This window comes from Dendropsophus ebraccatus, chromosome 9, assembly GCF_027789765.1.
Source record: "Dendropsophus ebraccatus isolate aDenEbr1 chromosome 9, aDenEbr1.pat, whole genome shotgun sequence".
Classification (NCBI taxonomy): domain Eukaryota; kingdom Metazoa; phylum Chordata; class Amphibia; order Anura; family Hylidae; genus Dendropsophus; species Dendropsophus ebraccatus.
The window spans coordinates 118,359,769-118,384,699 of record NC_091462.1 but is presented as its reverse complement, the minus strand read 5'-3'; the positions used below and the strand labels follow the sequence as shown (position 1 = coordinate 118,384,699).

The 24,931-nt window shown below is 43.5% G+C and overlaps 2 protein-coding genes across 2 annotated transcripts in view; both read left to right on the top strand.

Moving 5' to 3' along the window:
- LOC138801669 (mas-related G-protein coupled receptor member H-like) overlaps nt 1–24,931 on the top strand; it is a 566,124-nt gene that overhangs the window by 496,551 nt on the left and 44,642 nt on the right. The gene's annotated exons all lie outside the window — the stretch shown is intronic.
- On the top strand, nt 489–3,173 carry LOC138801910 (mas-related G-protein coupled receptor member H-like). The gene is made up of 2 exons (XM_069985006.1): nt 489–695; nt 863–3,173. The coding sequence occupies exons 1-2, from the start codon at nt 509–511 to the stop codon at nt 1,474–1,476; spliced, it is 801 nt and encodes a 266-aa protein (XP_069841107.1). The 5' UTR covers nt 489–508; the 3' UTR covers nt 1,477–3,173.

Genomic DNA, 24,931 nt, shown 5'->3' with positions numbered 1-24,931 from the left:
GCTAGAGGGTTCAGAAGACTGAGGAGTCTGAAGAGGGCAAAGAAGTCTTTGTGGGGGAGGAAACTGGTGTCTTTACAGTCAAAAACAGAGTGGAGAAAGATAGAGGGGTCTGAAGGAGGAGACAGAGGAGTCTGGAGGATGACCAGGGTCAATTCAGGAGTCTGTTAAACCTTTTGCTGACTTAGCTGTTAACATTTTTATAAACATAAATATTGTGCAAAGAAAAGTAAAACTGGTAGGTCCTTGGCACACCCTGGTCAACGGGCCCCTGGGGTCATACTGCCCCAAGGTTTTATGGTTTCATAAGCCAATGAAGTTATTCTCTGAGCCGTATATATACCACCCAACCGCTATAAGAGGAAGTGAACAGGTGGGGACCCCGGTCCTTGTAGAAGACCGCCCAGGACCCCTTCTTGTTGCTGTTTTCTTTGGGGACTTTTTGCTTTTGTTTGACATTTTCTTTTTCTCAGGGTAAGGAAGATCCTGGGCTCCAGTAACCAAACGCACAATGTCCCTGAACTCCTCCGCCAACGATACGAACCCTCCAGTCCAATTCATCTTCCCAGACATCTCGCAGTTCACTGTGCCGATCACCATATGCCTCCTGACGCTTCTCATCTGCCTGGTGGGCCTGGTCGGTAACGGCATTACTATTTACCTCTTCTGTTTCCGCAATCAAGCTGAACCAGTCGACGGTCTACATCCTGAATCTGGCTGTGGCGGATTCCATCTTTGTTTTTGGCTGCTGCCTGGTGTCCCTCTACTTGTTGTGTGTGTATAACCGAGTTCCGACCTCTCGGCAGAATGACATCATATTCTCGGGGTTTGGAGAATTCCTGAACAGTTTTGGGTTTAACTCGAGCCTGTTCTTTCTGGCTGCTCTCAGCAATTGAACGCTGTCTCTCTGTCTGCTTTCCCATTTGGTACAAATGTCGTCGGCCGGAGCACTTGTCGGCCATATTGTGTGGGGTTATATGGATTGTGTCAATCCTGATAACTGTACTAGAAAGGTTCCTCATCCCTGAACACAGGTCGACTGTCTACGCCATCATATCGGTCCTGTTCCTGATCGTGACCCTGTCCATGCTTGGCGCCAGCATGATCCTCCTTATAGAAATCCAGAAAACCTCAATCCAGGTCCGGCCGATAAAGCTGTACATAGTTGTGGTCAGTGCGGTGGTCACCTTCCTCATCTCTCTGGTACCGGCCACCATGGTCAGACTCCTGTTCTTCTTCTCCTTCATCCCTACAGGGAAAATAAAGGTCCTCAGCTACATTATGATTTCCTTGTGTTCTGCCATCAACTCTACAGTTAACCCCTACATCTACATCATTGTGGGGCGATGGAAGAAGAACGCCCCTGCCACAAAGGCTCTCGAGTCAGTCTTCAAGGAAGAAGATGGAAGGTCAACAGACGGCATCGACTCCATGGTGACTCAACACACGGACACTGAACCCAAAACTGAGGGTAGTTGAGGGTGAGAGACCCGAGACTTGTAACTACTGCACCTTACTATCACTTACTCTATTAGTAATAGTCCCATCTGGAAATGTATAAGATCGAAGAAGATGAATAGACTGCGCATGCACAAGAGCAAATTATTCTTCAGGATCAGTAATGTAATGTATGTACACAGTGACCCACCAGCAGAATAGTGAGTGCAGCTCTGGGGTATAATACAGGATCAGTAATGTAATGTATGTAAACAGTGACCCCACCAGCAGAATAGTGAGTGCAGCTCTGGGGTATAATACAGGATCAGTAATGTATGTACACAGTGACCCAACCAGCAGAATAGTGATCGCAGCTCTGGGGTATAATACAGGATCAGTTATGTAATGTATGTACACAGTGACCCCACCAGCAGAATAGTGAGTGCAGCTCTGGGGTATAATACAGGATGTAACTTAGGATCAGTAATGTAATCTATGTACACAGTGACCCCACCAGCAGAATAGTGAGTGCAGCTCTGGGGTATAATACAGGATCAGTAATATAATGTATCTACACAGTGACCCCACCAGCAGAATAGTGAGTGCAGCTCTGGGGTATAATACAGGATGTAACTAAGGATCAGTAATGTATGTACACAGTGACCCCACCAGCAGAATAGTGAGTGCAGCTCTGGGGTATAATACAAGTTGTATGGATCATCTGTTTTACCAGTCATAGAGGGGCCAGTCTTAAAGCTTTATTAGGTTCAGTGAATACATTCCCTTGATCGTGGTCCAGGACACAATGTTGGATGATATGTCTGCACTGTGAGGGCGGGTTCAGACTATGGAATTTTCGCTGATAAATTCCGTGGAATTCCGTTGCCTGTACGCGCTCACGGCTGCGTGCCTTTCCGTCGGCTCCATAGACACCATTCTATGGGCCGTCTGATTCTGCATTCCGCCAAAAGAGTTGTCATGTCAATTCTTTCGGTGGATAGCAGAATCAGCCGGCCCATAGAATGGTGTGAGCGAGTACAGGCAGGGCCGGACTGGGAGTGAAAATCGGCCCTGGCATTTCAGAGCACACAGGCCCACTTACCGTACGGGGTCGTCTATGCATCATCTATGCAGCGTCTAGCCGACAAACATTATAGACTCTTAGCTCCAGCACCATCATCACCTCTATACAAACTCCCCATCTATATTGTTCCACGCTGTTACAGCGCCCGCGTTATGCCCCCTGTAGTATTTAGAGCCAGGTTCCCTCTATGTAATAGAAAGGCTTCCTGTGGTCTAAGGAGCAGAAGGGTGGGTGTAGTAGTGGTCTAAGGAGCAGAAGGGTGGGTGTAGTAGTGGTCTAAGGAGCAGAAGGGTGGGTGTAGTAGTGGTCTAAGGAGCAGAAGGGTGGGTGTAGTAGTGGTCTGGGGACATAATGATGGGTGTAGTAGTGGTCTAAGGAGCAGAATGGTGGGTGTAGTAGTGGTCTAAGGAGCAGAAGGGTGGGTGTAGTAGTGGTCTGGGGACATAATGATGGGTGTAGTAGTGGTCTAAGGAGCAGAAGGGTGGGTGTAGTAGTGGTCTGGGGACATAATGATGGGTGTAGTAGTGGTCTAAGGAGCAGAAGGGTGGGTGTAGTAGTGGTCTGGGGACATAATGATGGGTGTAGTAGTGGTCTGGGGACATAATGATGGGTGTAGTAGTGGTCTGGGGACATAATGATGGGTGTAGTAGTGGTCTAAGGAGGATAATGGTGGGTGTAGTAGTGGTCTGGGGGCATAATGGTGGGTGTAGTAGTGGTCTGGGGCATAATGGTGGGTGTAGTAGTGGTCTAAGGAGGATAATGGTGGGTGTAGTAGTGGTCTGGGGGCATAATGGTGGGTGTAGTAGTGGTCTAAGGAGCAGAATGGTGGGTGTAGTAGTGGTCTGGGGACATAATGATGGGTGTAGTAGTGGTCTAAGGAGCAGAAGGGTGGGTGTAGTAGTGGTCTGGGGACATAATGATGGGTGTAGTAGTGGTCTGGGGACATAATGATGGGTGTAGTAGTGGTCTAAGGAGCAGAATGGTGGGTGTAGTAGTGGTCTGGGGGCATAATGGTGGGTGTAGTAGTGGTCTGGGGCATAATGGTGGGTGTAGTAGTGGTCTAAGGAGCATAATGGTGGGTGTAGTAGTGGTCTGGGGGCATAATGGTGGGTGTAGTATTGGTCTAAGGAGCAGAATGGTGGGTGTAGTAGTGGTCTAAGGAGCAGAATGGTGGGTGTAGTAGTGGTCTGGGGCATAATGGTGGGTGTAGTAGTGTCTGGGGGCATAATGGTGGGTGTAGTAGTGGTCTGGGGGCATAATGGTGGGTGTAGTAGTGGTCTAAGGAGCAGAATGGTGAGTGTAGTAGTGGTCTGGGGGCATAATGATGGGTGTAGTAGTGGTCTAAGGAGCAGAATGGTGGGTGTAGTAGTGGTCTAAGGAGCAGAATGGTGGGTGTAGTAGTGGTCTAAGGAGCAGAATGGTGGGTGTAGTAGTGGTCTGGGGGCATAATGATGGGTGTAGTAGTGGTCTAAGGAGCAGAATGGTGGGTGTAGTAGTGGTCTGGGGGCATAATGGTGGGTGTAGTAGTGGTCTGGGGGCATAATGGTGGGTGTAGTAGTGGTCTGGGGGCATAATGATGGGTGTAGTAGTGGTCTGGGGCATAATGGTGGGTGTAGTAGTGGTCTGGGGACATAATGGTGGGTGTAGTAGTGGTCTGGGGGCATAATGGTGGGTGTAGTAGTGGTTTGGGGGCATAATGGTGGGTGTAGTAGTGGTCTGGGGGCATAATGGCGGGTGTAGTAGTGGTCTAAGGAGCAGAATGGTGGGTGTAGTAGTGGTCTGGGGACATAATGGTGGGTGTAGTAGTGGTCTGGGGGCATAATGATTTGTGTAGTAGTGGTCTGGGGACATAATGGTGGGTGTAGTAGTGGTCTGGGGACATAATGGCGGGTGTAGTAGTGGTCTGGGAGCATAATGGTGGGTGTAGTAGTGGTCTGGGGGCATAATGGTGGGTGTAGTAGTGGTCTGGGAGCATAATGATGGGTGTAGTAGTGGTCTGGGGGCATAATGGTGGGTGTAGTAGTGGTCTGGGGCATAATGGTGGGTGTAGTAGTGGTCTGGGGGCATAATGGTGGGTGTAGTAGTGGTCTGGGAGCATAATGATGGGTGTAGTAGTGGTCTGGGGGCATAATGGTGGGTGTAGTAGTGGTCTGGGGGCATAATGGTGGGTGTAGTAGTGGTCTGGGGGCATAATGGTGGGTGTAGTAGTGGTCTAAGGAGCAGAATGGTGGGTGTAGTAGTGGTCTGGGGGCATAATGGTGGGTGTAGTACTGGTCTGGGGGCATAATGGTGGGTGTAGTAGTGGTCTGGGGGCATAAGGGTGGGTGTAGTAGTGGTCTGGGAGCATAATGGTGGGTGTAGTAGTGGTCTGGGGACATAATGGTGGGTGTAGTAGTGGTCTGGGAGCATAATGATGGGTGTAGTAGTGGTCTGGGGGCATAATGGTGGGTGTAGTAGTGGTCTGGGGGCATAATGGTGGGTGTAGTAGTGGTCTAAGGAGCACAATGGTGGGTGTAGTAGTGGTCTGGGAGCATAATGATGGGTGTAGTAGTGGTCTGGGGGCATAATGGTGGGTGTAGTAGTGGTCTGGGGGCATAATGGTGGGTGTAGTAGTGGTCTGGGGCATAATGGTGGGTGTAGTAGTGGTCTAAGGAGCAGAATGGTGGGTGTAGTAGTGATTTAGTCAGAACCCATACATAACACCCCCCCCCCCCAGTCCCTCTATTACTCACACACTCTGCTGCTGCTGCTCCTGATGGTTACTCCCCTGTCCCGACTACTGCTGCTGACAGGGAGGAGGAGAGTCACACACAGCCGCTGCCCCAGCTCCAGGCCTTCAGTGAGGGAGGTCACGTGATCTCTGCAGGGGAGGTCACGTGATCTCTGCAGGGGAGGTCACGTGATCTCTGCAGGGGAGGTCACGTGATCTCTGCAGGGGAGGTCACGTGATCTCTACAGGGGAGGTCACGTGATCTCTGCAGGGGAGGTCATGTGATCTCTGCAGGGGAGGTCATGTGATCTCTGCAGGACCCAGAACTTACATGTAAATGAGCCGGCCCAGCCAATGCCTGCTCATTCTGCATGCCAGTGACAGGGCTAGCAGGGGGCGGGGCTTCCCGGGACAGGAAGAAGAGGAGGCCGCACCGCACTGTGAGTGAGAAGACAGCCTGTAACCTCCTGATGCTGCAGGGCTCTGTGATTGGCTGGGCAGCATCAGGAGGTTACAGGAGTTGGGGGAGGAAGTAGCCGGGTATGGAGGGGTCCGGACCGGCCCACGGAGGCCCCTCTGGCTTTTGCCACAAATGCCCTATGGCCAGTCCGGGCCTGAGTACAGGTGATGGAATTCCGTAGTCTGAACCCGCCCTGACACTGTACAGGCTATAGATGGGCTCAGAAAGGGGGACATTTGGCCTTCTCTCTATATCTCACTTGGCACGGGTCGGTGTCCATGGATACGGTTATTATGTTTAGCTTTATAATTATTAGATTATATTAATTATCACCTATAAAACTGGATGAACCAGGTGGCCTCCATATAGCGGGGAGGCTGCTCATCATTACTGGTTGTAATAAATCTCCTAATCCCCCACTGCACGGATGAGGGTAAGGGGTCTCTCCCCCCATTACCCACAAATCTCATAAATGGTTAAATCCTCCATCAGCTCTGCAGCTTCCATTATCTGCAATGGCGTATCCATTATCTTTCACTTACCCGTATATGTGGTCAACTTCACGATGACATCTTCAAACCACAACAAACCTCCCATCCATAGTGCCCCTATATAGTGATACTCAGTGTGCCCCCAAACAGTAGTCTCCCCGAAATGTGATTTGCTTTAGAGAAATCCATAGAAGAGCCGAGAATCCTGTCAAGCAGATGTATGGAGGGGGAGGTGGACATTTCAGGGCTTTGAAGGCTCTGCACACTTTCCATGGAGCAGATTGTCCTTTGTGCCCAGTACCACCAGTGTAGGGAGCCATAAAACCAGTTGGGAGGAGCAGGGACTCCTGTCTGTACGGTGCAGGAAGCCAGTGGTGTCTTCGGCAGACTCGCGGTCAGTAGACTTGTTGGGCCATGGACCTCGTTCTTTGCCTTGTTAAACATTTCTGCTTGTTGGATGTAAGGCGACAATGCCAACGGAGAGTCTGTCCTGGCAGATTGTACATGGGAGCAGGTACAGAGTCTCTAATAGCAGGGACACCAGTCAACCTATGTAAAGGGACATAGTCTGCTACAAGGACACAGTTGCTGTCGGTTACATCTGTACATAGAGGAACAGGGACTTCTTTGCTGTATCACCACCTAAGACCTCGCACGTGCTGGGCCAAATGTCCCACGACTAGTGATGAGCGAATACTGTTTGATTTGAATAGATATTCGATTGAATAGTAAGGTATTCGATCTATAGAATATTACCGAATAGTTTGCCGAATATTCAATAAATATTCGATAAGCGTATAAATCCCCCAGCTTCCGGTTTTTACCTCCAACTGGTCAAGTAGATGTTTTTTAATAATCAAATACTTGTTCCTATAGACTTTAATGGGATCGAATATTCGGGAGATATTCGTACGAACATCGAATTTTTGAATATTTCACAATTCGCTCATCACTACCCACAACTTAACCAACTAGTGTGGGCTGAGCCCAAAGCAGTCATTCAGTGATCAGGGATTCCCCCCCCGAGGGGGGGAGCACAGATAGACGTCCTGGGGATGATGGGAGTGATACATATTGTGTGCTCTGGTGAAGCGGATGATGGGAGTGATACATATTGTGTGCTCTGGTGAAGCGGATGATGGGAGTGATACATATTGTGTGCTCTGGTGAAGCGGATGATGGGAGTGATACATATTGTGTGCTCTGGTGAGTTTCTGGTGAAGCGGATGATGGGAGTGATACATATTGTGTGCTCTGGTGAGTTTCTGGTGAAGCGGATGATGGGAGTGTTTACAAGTCATTTGCACGTCGCCCTCTGGGCACTTTTATGTATATGAGACTGAAGTATATATGGAACACCAGAACCTGTTCTACAAGCTGCACATAATCCAGGACTGATTCCCCCGCCCTCCCCAGGAAAATGAGCTGTATTCGGATAGTGATGAGTGAACTTTGGGTTCGATAATGTTCATCTGAACCAGAAAGCTTGGCAAATGACTCCCGGCATCCCTGGGAGTTGCACTGCTGTACCTCACATGAACTGAGGCTCCACCTATCATCAGTCAGACAATTTTGTTTGGTAAGATATATTACAGTGTGTCTTATATTAATCCATGCTGTTATCCGTGATTTACTTGTATGTAAAATTTGTTTAACATTTAGTGATAATTTTGGGCCTAAGATCAGCGAGTTTTCTTTCCATTGACTTGAATGGTAGATCTCCCTGGGGATGTAAGAGAAGGCATTAGTTTAGTTTTTGTTCAGCAGTCTAGTTTTAGAGAAAATGAGTTAGTGTGAGAGAAGTGGAGGTTCCAGGAACCAGGTAGTGTAGACTAGTGAGGTTCCAATGAATGAGTTATCTAGTATTACACAAAAAGAGTTCCAGACAGGGGTGTAACTACCACTATAGCAGCCATAGCGGCTGCTATGGGGCCCGCTGCATCAGGGGGCCCATGGCCTGCTCCTGCAATACACTGGGCCCCCTTAGCCGTTATCATTTGCAGCACCGGGTGGCCCTGCTGGTCTCCTGGGTTTTGCAAATGTCCCTTTAACTGCAAGCACTCCTGACCAGAGCAGTTATGTAGTTATGACTTCACTTGACCGTTTAGTGGTCAGTCGGGGGGGGGGGAGGGCAATCAAAAGTTTGCTATGGGGAGATTTTTCATCGCCACTCCCAAGGTAGTCAAATTCCATCTTGTTGAGAACCTTTGGGTCTGGATAAACCCCCTTCCCACGAGTGACTACACTGCACCAAGCTAAAGCCAAGTCCTATACAGTCAAACCTAACAGCATCCAGCTGCAACTTAACCTTAACAACCTACTTAAATATAGCCAAGGTCACCCCTGTCCAAGGGATCTCAGAGAACAAGATCTCTGTTGTATCTTGTACCATGTACACTTGTATTCATGAGTTGCATAACTTGTACTGCACTACAAAGTTTTCTTCAGTAAAGATTTTAATTGGTTAAGTGACTTGGACTCAGTGCTCATTAGCCTGTGACACTCTGCACAACACAACCCCTACAAAACACGAGATGCCATGTCAGTGTATCTAGGGGTGGGCAACCTACCACCCTTGGTCACCATGACAAGGGCCCCAGTGGTACTTTAACAACCAGCCCAGCCACATAACACCTGGGACCACTGGGTTTCTAAAGTTTCATAGTTGTTCAGGCTGAACACAGCTCAAATACCACCATAAAGAGACCTACAGTGTAACTGCAAGGACCTCCCGATGATGTCAGCAAAGGTTCTGCAGATAGCCTGTACACCGAGGAGGAGGAAGAGGAAATGATGGGGGTGGGGGGGAGCAGTCTATGTGAGATAGAACCCTGAGCAGCAGTCTAATAGAGAGGGGGCACAGAGAGCTGTAAAGGGAGGGCATGGGGATCAATAGGAAGATTAGGGAAAGGTTGTCCTGCTTACCCCTGATGGGTTCCCAATCTGCATACACTATATACAGCACTCAGTCTGCAGTGTGACTCCATTCACTCACATTAGCTGAAATACAGCCCGATACAAGGGATTGCGACCTGATAGTTGTTGCCGCTGTGACTGCGGGTCCCACATTTAATTGGCCTGGGGTCACGCCTAAAACTAGCTCAATAACCCAATGATCTCTCTATATAAGTGTGTGCAGTCAGGAGGAGGAGGAGAGCCTCCACATTGGGCTGTTTCTGTGTATTAGAAGGGACGGAGATACATCCTGGCGGAGTCACCTAGAAAAACATTGCTTTGTATATTCTATAAGTGGGTGTTTGGTTTCTCCCATTCATTACCACTCGGGACCCATATAAAGTAACCACCCATGTAACAGACAGGAGATGTAGGAGTACCCACGATCAGTACCATCCAGAGAAAACTAGATCAGTGCTGCAGTGTCCTACTACTACAGGCTCCTGTGGGAATCGCTTGTCAGACATTCACTATTTTCTTGTGATTTGATGATGAATTATTGATGTGTATTTTTTTATACTGTTCTTGTGTGATTTATACTGATTCATACAGTTGTTGTGCTATGTACTTTATTATTGGCTGTGGGTGAGGGAGTCCATTCATCTACACCACGTCATAGCTTAACATGGAGAACATTCTAGGTGGTGAGAGGAACCTTCTGTAGACCAGGCAGGTAGGGGCTAGTTCACATACAATAGTCTCGGCTTTCCTGAGATGACATCTGCTGTGCTATGAGACCTCTCCTTTGGAAAGGGCCTATATATAGGCTATTAGTTTTATGCTGCCCGAATCATGGGCGTCCGAATGAATAATATATTTCTTCCTATATGCATGAAGGAAACCCGGTTTTATGCTGCCAGTGTTTAAAGGGGAACTCCGGGTAGAGGTAAAAAAAAATGAAACTTCTGCAGAAGCATATAACAATACTTACCTATCTATCCCAGTTTTGAAACTACCAAAAATCCATTTGTTTTGGGGGATTTTGTTCTGTTTTGTGTTTCTGTACTTCCTGGTTGAGCAGATGTACTCAGTACTACAGGTTCCAGAATGCAATGCTTTCCCTCAGCTGTCCATCACAGTCCCCCACCCTGCCTATTCCCCGCCCAAAGCTCTTGCAGAACATCTAGGCTGTGTTCACACATTGCAGTTTCATTGTGTTACTGAATTATTTGCAGTAATTTATCATTTCATTGTGGTCCCACCCCCACAGCACACTGTATTCTCTACCTGTAACACCACACAGCGCTGTATTCTCTACCTGTAACACCACACAGCACGCTGTATTCTCTACCTGTAACACCACACAGCGCGCTGTATTCTCTACATGTAACACCACACAGCACGCTGTATTCTCTACCTGTAACACCACACAGCACGCTGTATTCTCTACATGTAACACCACACAGCACGCTGTATTCTCTACCTGTAACACCACACAGCACGCTGTATTCTCTACCTGTAACACCACACAGCACGCTGTATTCTCTCCCTGTAACACCACACAGCACGCTGTATTCTCTACCTGTAACATCACACATCACACTGTATTCTCTACCTGTAACACCACACAGCACTGTATTCTCTACCTGTAACATCACACATCACACTGTATTCTCTACCTGTAACACCACACATCGCTGTATTCTCTACCTGTAACACCACACAGCACACTGTATTCTCTACCTGTAACACCACACAGCACGCTGTATTCTCTACCTGTAACACCACACAGCACTGTATTCTCTACCTGTAACACCACACAGCACGCTGTATTCTCTACCTGTAACACCACACAGCACGCTGTATTCTCTACCTGTAACACCACATAGCACACTGTATTCTCTACCTGTAACAGCACGCTGTATTCTCTACCTGTAACACCACACAGCGCGCTGTATTCTCTACCTGTAACACCACACAGCACTGTATTCTCTACCTGTAACACCACACAGCACAGTGTATTCTCTACCTGTAACACCACACAGCACAGTGTATTCTCTACCTGTAACACCACACAGCGCTGTATTCTCTACCTGTAACACCACACAGCACACTGTATTCTCTCCCTGTATCACCACACAGCCCGCTGTATTCTCTACCTGTAACACCACACAGCACGCTGTATTCTCTACCTGTAACACCACACAGCACGCTGTATTCTCTACCTGTAACACCACACAGCACTGTATACTCTAGCTGTAACACCACACAGCGCTGTATTCTCTACCTGTAACACCACACAGCACACTGTATTCTCTACCTGTAACACCACACAGCGCTGTATTCTCTACCTGTAACACCACACAGCACGCTGTATTCTCTACCTGTAACACCACACAGCACGCTGTATTCTCTACCTGTAACACCACACAGCACGCTGTATTCTCTACCTGTAACACCACACAGCACTGTATTCTCTACCTGTAACACCACACAGCACACTGTATTCTCTACCTGTAACACCACACAGCACTGTATTCCTTACCTGTAACACTACACAGCACGCTGTATTCTCTACCTGTAACACCACACAGCGCTGTATTCTCTACCTGTAACACCACACAGCACTGTATTCTCTACCTGTAACACCACACAGCACACTGTATTCTCTACCTGTAACACCAAACAGCACTGTATTCTCTACCTGTAACACCACACAGCACTGTATTCTCTACCTGTAACACCACACAGCACACTGTATTCTCTACCTGTAACACCACACAGCACGCTGTATTCTCTACCTGTAACACCACACAGCACACTGTATTCTCTACCTGTAACACCACACAGCACGCTGTATTCTCTACCTGTAACACCACATAGCATGCTGTATTCTCTACCTGTAACACCACACAGCACGCTGTATTCTCTACCTGTAACACCACACAGCACGCTGTATTCTCTACCTCTAACACCACACAGCACACTGTATTCTCTACCTGTAACACCACACAGCACTGTATTCTCTACCTGTAACACCACACAGCACTGTATTCTCTAGCTGTAACACCACACAGCACACTGTATTCTCTACCTGTAACACCACACAGCACACTGTATTCTCTACCTGTAACACCACACTGTATTCTCTACCTGTAACACCACACAGCACACTGTATTCTCTACCTGTAACACCACACAGCACTGTATTCTCTACCTGTAACTCCACACAGCACTGTATTCTCTACCTGTAACACCACACAGCACGCTGTATTCTCTACCTGTAACACCACACAGCACGCTGTATTCTCTACCTCTAACACCACACAGCACACTGTATTCTCTACCTGTAACACCACACCACGCTGTATTCTCTACCTGTAACACCACACAGCACTGTATTCTCTACCTGTAACACCACACAGCACTGTATTCTCTACCTGTAACACCACACAGCACGCTGTATTCTCTACCTGTAACACCACACAGCATGCTGTATTCTCTACCTGTAACACCACACAGCACACTGTATTCTCTACCTGTAACACCACACAGCACACTGTATTCTCTACCTGTAACATCACACAGTACTGTATTCTCTACCTGTAACACCACACAGCACTGTATTCTCTGGCTGGGTTCACACTACGTATATTTCAGTCAGTATTGTGGTCCTCATATTGCAACCAAAACCAGGAGTGGATTGAAAACACAGAAAGGCTCTGTTCACACAATGTTGAAATTGAGTGGATGGCCGCCATATAACAGTAAATAACAGCCATTATTTCAATATAACAGCCGTTGTTTTAAAATAACAGCAAATATTTGCCATTAAATGGCGGCCATCCACTCAATTTCAACATTGTGTGAACAGAGCCTTTCTGTGTTTTCAATCCACTCCTGGTTTTGGTTGCAATATGAGGACCACAATACTGACTGAAATATACGTAGTGTGAACCCAGCCTAAACCTGTAACACCACACAGCACCCTGTATTCTCTACCTGTAACACCACACAGCACGCTGTATTCTCTACCTGTAACACCACACAGCACGCTGTATTCTCTACCTGTAACACCACACAGCATGCTGTATTCTCTACCTGTAACACCACACAGCACACTGTATTATCTACCTGTAACACCACACAGCACGCTGTATTCTCTACCTGTAACACCACACAGCACGCTGTATTCTCTACCTGTAACACCACACAGCACCCTGTATTCTCTACCTGTAACACCATACAGCACGCTGTATTCTCTACCTGTAACACCACACAGCACACTGTATTCTCTACCTGTAACACCACACAGCACACTGTATTCTCTACCTGTAACATCACACAGCGCTGTATTCTCTACCTGTAACACCACACAGCACGCTGTATTCTCTACCTGTAACACCACACAGCACGCTGTATTCTCTACCTGTAACACCACACAGCACACTATATTCTCTACCTGTAACACCACACAGCACGCTGTATTCTCTACCTGTAACACCACACAGTACTGTATTCTCTACCTGTAACACCACACAGCACGCTGTATTCTCCACCTGTAACACCACACAGCACTGTATTCTCTACCTGTAACACCACACAGCACTGTATTCTCTACCTGTAACACCACACAGCACGCTGTATTCTCTACCTGTAACACCACACAGCACACTGTATTCTCTACCTGTAACACCACACAGCACTGTATTCTCTACCTGTAACACCACACAGCACTGTATTCTCTACCTGTAACACCACACAGCACACTGTATTCTCTACCTGTAACACCACACAGCACACTGTATTCTCTACCTGTAACACCACACAGCACACTGTATTCTCTACCTGCAACACCACACAGCACACTGTATTCTCTACCTGTAACACCACACAGCACTGTATTCTCTACCTGTAACACCACACAGCACTGTATTCTCTACCTGTAACACCACACAGCACTGTATACTCTAGCTGTAACATCACACAGCGCTGTATTCTCTACCTGTAACACCACACACCGCTGTATTCTCTACCTGTAACACCACACAGCACGCTGTATTCTCTACCTGTAACACCACACAGCACGCTGTATTCTCTACCTGTAACACCACACAGCGCGCTGTATTCTCTACCTGTAACACCACACAGCACGCTGTATTCTCTACCTGTAACATCACACAGCACGCTGTATTCTCTACCTGTAACACCACACAGCGCGCTGTATTCTCTACCTGTAACACCACACAGCACGCTGTATTCTCTACCTGTAACACCACACAGCACACTGTATTCTCTACCTGTAACACCACACAGCACACTGTATTCTCTACCTGTAACACCACACAGCACGCTGTATTCTCTACCTGTAACACCACACAGCACGCTGTATTCTCTACCTGTAACACCACACAGCGCGCTGTATTCTCTACCTGTAACACCACACAGCACGCTGTATTCTCTACCTGTAACACCACACAGCACACTGTATTCTCTACCTGTAACACCACACAGCACGCTGTATTCTCTACCTGTAACACCACACAGCACACTATATTCTCTACCTGTAACACCACACAGCACGCTGTATTCTCTACCTGTAACACCACACAGTACTGTATTCTCTACCTGTAACACCACACAGCACGCTGTATTCTCCACCTGTAACACCACACAGCACTGTATTCTCTACCTGTAACACCACACAGCACACTGTATTCTCTACCTGTAACACCACACAGCACACTGTATTCTCTTCCTGTATCACCATACAGCCCGCTGTATTCTCTACCTGTAACACCACACAGCACGCTGTATTCTCTACCTGTAACACCACACAGCACGCTGTATTCTCTACCTGTAACACCACACAGCATGCTGTATTCTCTACCTGTAACACCACACAGCACTGTATACTCTAGCTGTAACATCACACAGCGCTGTATTCTCTACCTGTAACACCACACACAGCACTGTATTCTCTACCTGTAACACCACACAGCGCTGTATTCTCTACCTGTAACACCACACAGCACGCTGTATTCTCTACCTGTAACACCACACAGCACGCTGTATTCTCTACCTGTAACACCACACAGCACGCTGTATTCTCTACCTGTAACACCACACAGCACACTGTATTCTCTACCTGTAACACCACACAGCACTGTATTCTCTACCTGTAACACCACACAGCGCTGTATTCTCTACCTGTAACACCACACAGCACTGTATTCTCTACCTGTAACACCGCACAGCACTGTATTCTCTACCTGTAACACCACACAGCACGCTGTATTCTCTACCTGTAACACCACACAGCATGCTGTATTCTCTACCTGTAACACCACACAGCACGCTGTATTCTCTACCTGTAACACCACACAGCACACTGTATTCTCTACCTGTAACACCACACAGCACTGTATTCTCTACCTGTAACACCACACAGCACGCTGTATTCTCTACCTGTAACACCACACAGCACACTGTATTCTCTACCTGTAACACCACACAGCACTGTATTCTCTACCTGTAACACCACACAGCACACTGTATTCTCTACCTGTAACACCGCACAGCACACTGTATTCTCTACCTGTAACACCACACAGCACGCTGTATTCTCTACCTGTAACACCACACAGCACTGTATTCTCTACCTGTAACACCACACAGCACAGTATTCTCTACCTGTAACACCACACAGCACGCTGTATTCTCTACCTGTAACACCACACAGCACTGTATTCTCTACCTGTAACACCACACAGTACTGTATTCTCTACCTGTAACACCACACAGCACGCTGTATTCTCTACCTGTAACACTACACAGCACGCTGTATTCTCTACCTGTAACACCACACAGCACTGTATTCTCTACCTGTAACACCACACAGCACGCTGTATTCTCTACCTGTAACACCACACAGCACACTATATTCTCTACCTGTAACACCACACAGCACCCTGTATTCTCTACCTGTAACACCACACAGCGCTGTATTCTCTACCTGTAACACCACACAGCACTGTATTCTCTACCTGTAACACCACACAGCACTGTATTCTCTACCTGTAACACCGCACAGCACACTGTATTCTCTACCTGTAGCACCACACAGCACTGTATTCTCTACCTGTAACACCACACAGCCCTGTATTCTCTACCTGTAACAGCACACTGTATTCTCTATCAGCTATTAGTGTGGCAGAACTGTACAGATACGGTAATACATTGTATACACACATCTATATAACTGTACAGATACGGTAATACATTGTATACACATCTATATAACTGTACAGATACGATAATACATTGTATACACACATCATATAACTGTACAGATACGATAATACATTGTATACACACATCATATAACTGTACAGATACGATAATACATTGTATACACACATCTATATAACTGTACAGATACGATAATACATTGTATACACACATATATATATATAACTGTACAGATACGGTAATACATTGTATACACACATCTATATAACTGTACAGATACGGTAATATACATTGTATACACACATCTATATAACTGTACAGATACGATAATACATTGTATACACACATATATATATATAACTGTGGAGATACGGTAATACATTGTACATTGGATAGTACCGGGCACCATTTATTATTGTACATTGTACATTGGATAGTACCGGGCACCATTTATTATTGTACATTGCCTGGATACTATACTGGGTGCCATTTATTATTGTACATTGCCTGGATAGTACTGGGCGCCATTTATTATTGCACATTGCCTGGATACTATACTGGGCACTATTTATTATTGCACATTGCCTGGATACTATACCGGGCGCCATTTATTATCACACATTGCCTAGATAGTACCGGGCGCCATTTATTATCACACATTGCCTAGATAGTACCGGGCGCCATTTATTATTGCACATTGCCTGGACGGTACTGGGCACCATTATTATTGCACATTGGCTGGATAGTACCGGGTACTATTTATTATTGCACATTGCCTGGATACTATACCGGGCGCCATTTATTATTGCACATTGCCTGGATAGTACCGAGCGCCATTTATTATTGCACATTGGCTGGATAGTACTGGGCGCCATTTATTATTGCACATTGCCTGGATAGTACTGGGCACCATTATTATTGCACATTGCCTGGATACTATACCGGGCGCCATTTATTATTGTACATTGCCTGGATAGTACTGGGCGCCATTTATTATTGTACATTGCCTGGATACTATACCGGCGTAATTTATTATTGTACATTGCCTGGATAGTACCGGGCGCCATTTATTATTGTACATTGCCTGGATACTATACCGGCGTCATTTATTATTGTACATTGCCTGGATACTATACCGGGCACCATTTATTATTGCACATTGCCTGGATAGTACTGGGCGCCATTTATTGCCTGGATAGTACCGGGCGCCATTTATTATCACACATTGCCTGGATAGTACTGGGCGCCATTTATTATTGTACATTGCCTGGATACTATACCGGCGTCATTTATTATTGTACATTGCCTGGATAGTACCGGGCGCCATTTATTATTGTACATTGCCTGGATACTATACCGGCGTCATTTATTATTGTACATTGCCTGGATACTATACCGGGCACCATTTATTATTGCACATTGCCTGGATAGTACTGGGCGCCATTTATTATTGCACATTGCCTGGATAGTACTGGGCACCATTTATTATTGCACATTGCCTGGATACTATACCGGGCGCCATTTATTATTGCACATTGCCTGGATAGTACCGGGCACTATTTTATATTGCACATTGCTTGGATAGTACTGGGCGCCATTTATTATTGCACATTGCTTGGACGTTCGGGGGGCCCTCAGGTCCTCAGTATCAGATAGTGTGAAGAGTATAATGGATGAAAGGAGACTTATGAGTGAGTCTATGAGTTCACACAATGTCGGCTGTACAGGAAATACCATACAGAGCCACAGAGAGGAGCAGCTGCATGCTGGGACCTGAGGGAATCCTTCCCTCCAATCTACAATGTTACAATCTACTTCGCTAATTGACTTAATGATTCCTGTATCCTGCGGACTGGGACTTGTTACCAGAGAAAACATGGGCCGACCCGAGAGACCGAGATCCGTGATGGTGTAACTAATAAATGAGATAAACAAAAAAATCTGCAGGGAATCCGCCCAGAGGAGGGCGCCGCGGGAAATTAACCTCAGACACTTCACCGAGGAAAAGTCAAATCAAAGAAACTTTATGTGACATAACAATCCACATGAAAATAAATGGATAATACTGATATGTAACAAAACAGCAATAGAAAACATGTAAAAAAAACAGGTATATAGTATTAACAGAAGATGCCAGTGAAGAAAATTTAATTATAATAATGTCTAACTATTCTCATAATACTATTCTATAAAACTGCCGTCTACTGTTTGTAGAAGAATATAACTACTAAAGTACTGTCCCTATTTACAGGAATATATCTCCTATATACATGGATATACAGTAACTACTATAATACTGCTCCTATATACAGGGATATACAGTAACTACTATAATACTGCTCCTATATACAGGAATATAACTACTATAATACTGCTCCTATATACAGGAATATACTACTATATTACTGCCCCCTACATACAGGAATATAACTACTATAATACTGCTCCTATATACAGGGATATACAGTAACTACTATAATACTGCTCCTATACACAGGAATATAACTACTATAATACTGCTCCTATATACAGGAATATACTACTATAACTGCCCCCTATATACAGGAATATAACTCCTATAATACTGCTCCTATATACAGGAATATGACTACTATAATACTGCTCCTATGTACAGGAATATCACTACTATAATACAGCTCCTATATACAGGAATATAACTACTATAATACTGCTCCTATATACAGGAATATAACTACTATAATACTGCTCCTATATACAGGGATATAACTACTATAATACTGCTCCTATATACAGGGATATAACTACTATAATACAGCTCCTATATACAGGAATATAACTACTATAATACTGCTCCTATATACAGGAATATACTACTATAATACTGCTCCTATATACAGGAATATACTACTATAATACTGCTCCTATATACAGGAATATAACTACTATAATACTGCCCCTATATACAGGAATATACTACTATAATACTGCTCCTATATACAGGGATATACTACTATAATACTGCTCCCTATATACAGGGATATACTACTATAATACTGCTCCTATATACAGGAATATAACTACTATAATACTGCTCCTATATACAGGAATATACTACTATAATACTGCTCCTATATACAGGAATATAACTACTATAATACTGCTCCTATATACAGGAATATAACTACTATAATACTGCTCCTATATACAGGAATATAACTACTATAATACTGCTCCTATATACAGGGGTATACTACTATAATACTGCTCCTATATACAGGGATATAACTACTATAATACTGCTCCTATATACAGGAATATAACTACTATAATACTGCTCCTATATACAGGAATATACTACTATAATACTGCTCCTATATACAGGAATATAACTACTATAATACTGCTCCTATATACAAGAATATAACTACTATAATACTGCTCCTATATACAGGAATATATCTACTATAATACTGCTCCTATATACAGTAATATAACTACTATAATACTGCTCCTATATACAGGAATATAACTACTATAATACTGCTCCTATATACAGGAATATACTACTATAATACTGCTCCTATATACAGGAATATAACTACTATAATACAGCTCCTATATACAGGAATATAAGTACTATAATACTGCTCCTATATACAGGAATATAACTACTATAATACTGCTCCTATATACAGGAATATACTACTATAATACTGCTCCTATATACAGGACTATAACTACTATAATACTGCTCCTATATACAGGAATATAACTACTATAATACTGCCCCCTATATACAGGGATATACTACTATAATACTGCCCCTATATACAGGAATATACTACTATAATACTTCTCCTATATACAGGAATATAACTACTATAATACTGCTCCTATATACAAGAATATAACTACTATAATACTGCTCCTATATACAGGAATATATCTACTATAATACTGCTCCTATATACAGTAATATAACTACTATAATACTGCTCCTATATACAGGAATATAACTACTATAATACTGCTCCTATATACAGGAATATACTACTATAATACTGCTCCTATATACAGGAATATAACTACTATAATACAGCTCCTATATACAGGAATATAAGTACTATAATACTGCTCCTATATACAGGAATATAACTACTATAATACTGCTCCTATATACAGGAATATACTACTATAATACTGCTCCTATATACAGGACTATAACTACTATAATACTGCTCCTATATACAGGAATATAACTACTATATTACTGCTCCTATATACAGGAATATACTACTATAATACTGCTCCTATATACAGGGATGTAACTACTATAATACTGCTCCCTATATACAGGAATATAACTACTATAATACTGCTCCTATATACAGGGATGTAACTACTATAATACTGCTCCTATGCAAAAGTCTGTTTGTTGGTCAGCTCACCTGCTGTGGTATAGCCGTCGGTGCACGGTAAGACCCGGAGCCAGGGTCACAGCATACCAGAGAAAAAAAAGTCCAGCACCAGGTCGGCATATACCATTAAAATTCCATACTTTATTAGACAATCTTCACATAGGACAGTAATAAAAGTTTACGCGTTTCAGCGCTTCTCGCGCCTTGTTCACAACTGAAGCATGATATATACAAGCTCATATTGCTATATAAAGGGTAGTGCTGTACATCACATGACTAACCCCCAATTAAGAACCATATAACACATGTTAAAAACTTCACAGGCTTGGAAAGCAGGTTAACCCTTAAGGAGTAAGTTCAAAGTGGGAAGTGAATATAACCAATTTTTCTCATACATCATATAGGTTATTGAAAGCATGGCTAGAAAGTAGCTTACATTAAATGTAGTATATAAAGCACCAGACAATATATTTATAGACCTTAATATGTCAGGATCAGATCATGTCTAGAATTCAGACCTTCTGGGACTCTCGTTCCTAGTCTAAATATCCAGAAGGATTCTCTATTTAATAGTTTACGTCTCGGAGAGCCTCCTCTTTTTGGTGGACAGATTTTCTCAATGCCCATAACTTGTAGGGACTGTACCTTTCCAGCATGGGTTTCCCTGAAATGTCTGGTTAGGGATGACACATTCACCACCTCATTGCGCACATCTGATATGTGTTTCCTAATTCTCATTTTGAGGCTGGTGGATGTGCACCCCACATACTGGACATTGCAGAGTGTACAGGTAGCAACATAAACTACATGGGTTGTATTGCAGTTTATGTAACTTTGGATTTTATATGTATTATTATTAAAACATGATGTTACTTCTTTGGAAATCGCAACATGTGAACACGTTATACATCGCTGATGTCCGCACTTATATGAGCCCTTCACATCTAGCCAGGTTTGTTCCCTGGGCTTCTCTCTAACATAAAGTGAGGGGGATAGAGTCATTCCTATGGTGGGGGCTCTGCGAGACACTGACTCCTCCTCTCGTCATCACCTGCAGTTTGTCATCTTGCCACAACAGTGGTAAATATTTTTTTATTATTTTACTTATTTTAGAAAATTGTTTACTGTAGGTGGTGACGAAGACTACCTGTTTATTGTCCGATCTGTCCTTAGATTTCTTTCTCCTATTAGACAATTCCTCACTCAGCAGATCTTCTCTACTCACTAACGCTGCCCTCTCTATTGCTGAATCCAACATTTCTTGCGGAAATTTCCTTTCCTTAAATCTGTCTTTTAGTTTTTCCAACTCCAATTCATATGTATCTTGCTTGCTGCAGTTTCTTTTGAGCCTTAGACACTCCCCATAGGGCATATTCTGGATGACGTGTGGTGGGTGACACGATGTAGCCATTAATATGGAATTACCTGCAGATTATGCCGTATAGAAAGGATTGTGCAGGTAATTCTATATTAATGGCTACATCGTGTCACCCACCACACGTCATCCAGAATATGCCCTATGGGGAGTGTCTAAGGCTCAAAAGAAACTGCAGCAAGCAAGATACATATGAATTGGAGTTGGAAAAACTAAAAGACAGATTTAAGGAAAGGAAATTTCCGCAAGAAATTTTGGATTCCGCAATAGAGAGGGCAGCGTTAGTGAGTAGAGAAGATCTGCTGAGTGAGGAATTGTCTAATAGGAAAAAGAAATCTAAGGACAGATCGGACAATAAACAGGTAGTCTTCGTCACCACCTACAGTAAACAATTTTCTAAAATAAGTAAAATAATAAAAAAATATTTACCACTGTTGTGGCAAGATGACAAACTACAGGTGATGACGAGAGGAGGAGTCAAAGTAGTGTCTCGCAGAGCCCCCACCATAGGAATGACTCTATCCCCCTCACTTTATGTTAGAGAGAAGCCCAGGGAACAAACCTGGCTAGATGTGAAGGGGTCATATAAGTGCGGACATCAGCGATGTATTACATGTTCACATGTTGCGATTTCCAAAGAAGTAACATCATGTTCTAATAATAATACATATAAAATCCAAAGTTACATAAACTGTAATACAACCCATGTAGTTTATGTTGCTACCTGTACACTCTGCAATGTCCAGTATGTGGGGTGCACATCCACCAGCCTCAAAATGAGAATTAGGAAACACATATCAGATGTGCGCAATGAGGTGGTGAATGTGTCATCCCTAACCAGACACTTCAGGGAAACCCATGCTGGAAAGGTACAGTCCCTAAAAGTTATGGGCATTGAGAAAATCTGTCCACCAAAAAGAGGAGGCTCTCCGAGACGTAAACTATTAAATAGAGAATCCTTCTGGATATTTAGACTAGGAACGAGAGTCCCAGAAGGTCTGAATTCTAGACATGATCTGATCCTGACATATTAAGGTCTATAAATATATTGTCTGGTGCTTTATATACTACATTTATTGTAAGCAACCTTCTAGCCATGCTTTCAATAACCTATATGATGTATGAGAAAAATTGGTTATATTCACTTCCCACTTTGAACTTACTCCTTAAGGGTTAACCTGCTTTCCAAGCCTGTGAAGTTTTTAACATGTGTTATATGGTTCTTAATTGGGGGTTAGTCATGTGATGTACAGCACTACCCTTTATATAGCAATATGAGCTTGTATATATCATGCTTCAGTTGTGAACAAGGCGCGAGAAGCGCTGAAACGCGTAAACTTTTATTGCTGTCCTATGTGAAGATTGTCTAATAAAGTATGGAATTTTAATGGTATATGCCGACCTGGTGCTGGACTTTTTTTTCTCTGGAATACTGCTCCTATATACAGGAATATACTACTATAATACTCCTCCTATATACAGGAATATACTACTATAATACTCCTCCTATATACAGGAATATACTACTATAATACTCCTCCTATATACAGGAATATAACTACTATAATACTGCCCCCTATATACAGGGATATAACTACTATAATACTGCTCCTATATACAGGAATATAACTACTATAATACTGCCCCCTATATACAGGGATATAACTACTATAATACTGCTCCTATATACAGGAATATAACTACTATAATACTGCTCCTATATACAGGAATATAACTACTACAATACTGCCCCCTATATACAGGAATATAACTACTATAATACTGCTCCTATATACAGGAATATAACTACTATAATACTGCTCCTATATACAGGGATATAACTACTATAATACTGCTCCTATAAACAGGGATATAACTACTATAATACTGCCCCCTATATACAGGAATATACTACTATAATACTGCTCCTATATACAGGAATATACTACTATAATACTGCCCCTATATACAGGAATATAACTACTATAATACTGCTCCTATATACAGGGATATAACTACTATAATACTGCCCCTATATACAGGAATATAACTACTATAATACTGCTCCTATATACAGGAATATAACTACTATAATACTGCTCCTATATACAGGGATATAACTACTATAATACTGCTCCTATATACAGGTATGTAACTACTATAATACTGCTCCTATATACAGGAATATAACTACTATAATACTGCTCCTATATACAGGGATATAACTACTATAATACTGCTCCTATATACAGGGATATAACTACTATAATACTGCTCCTATATACAGGAATATAACTACTATAATACTGCTCCTATATACAGGGATATAACTACAATAATACTGCTCCTATATACAGGAATATAACTACTATAATACTGCTCCTATATACAGGGATATAACTACTATAATACTGCTCCTATATACAGGAATATAACTACTATAATACTGCTCCTATATACAGGGATATAACTACTATAATACTGCTCCTATATACAGGTATGTGCTCCTATATACAGGAATATAACTACTATAATACTGCTCCTATATACAGGGATATAACTACTATATTACTGCTCCTATATACAGGGATATAACTACTATAATACTGCTCCTATATACAGGAATATACTACTATAATACTACTCCTATATACAGGAATATAACTACTATAATACTGCTCCTATATACAAGAATATAACTACTATAATACTGCCCCCTATATACAGGAATATAACTACTATAATACTGCTCCCTATATACAGGGATATAACTACTATAATACTGCTCCTATATACAGGAATATACTACTATAATACTGCTCCTATATACA

What these genes read in the sequence shown, in the direction of transcription:
- LOC138801910 (XM_069985006.1), top strand. Translation starts at nt 509, where the DNA reads ATGTCCCTGAACTCCTCCGCCAACGATACGAACCCTCCAGTCCAATTC. An exon ending in TCAAGCTGAACCAGTCGACG is followed by an intron (nt 696 to 862) that starts GTCTACATCCTG and finishes GTTTAACTCGAG; the next exon opens with CCTGTTCTTTCTGGCTGCTC.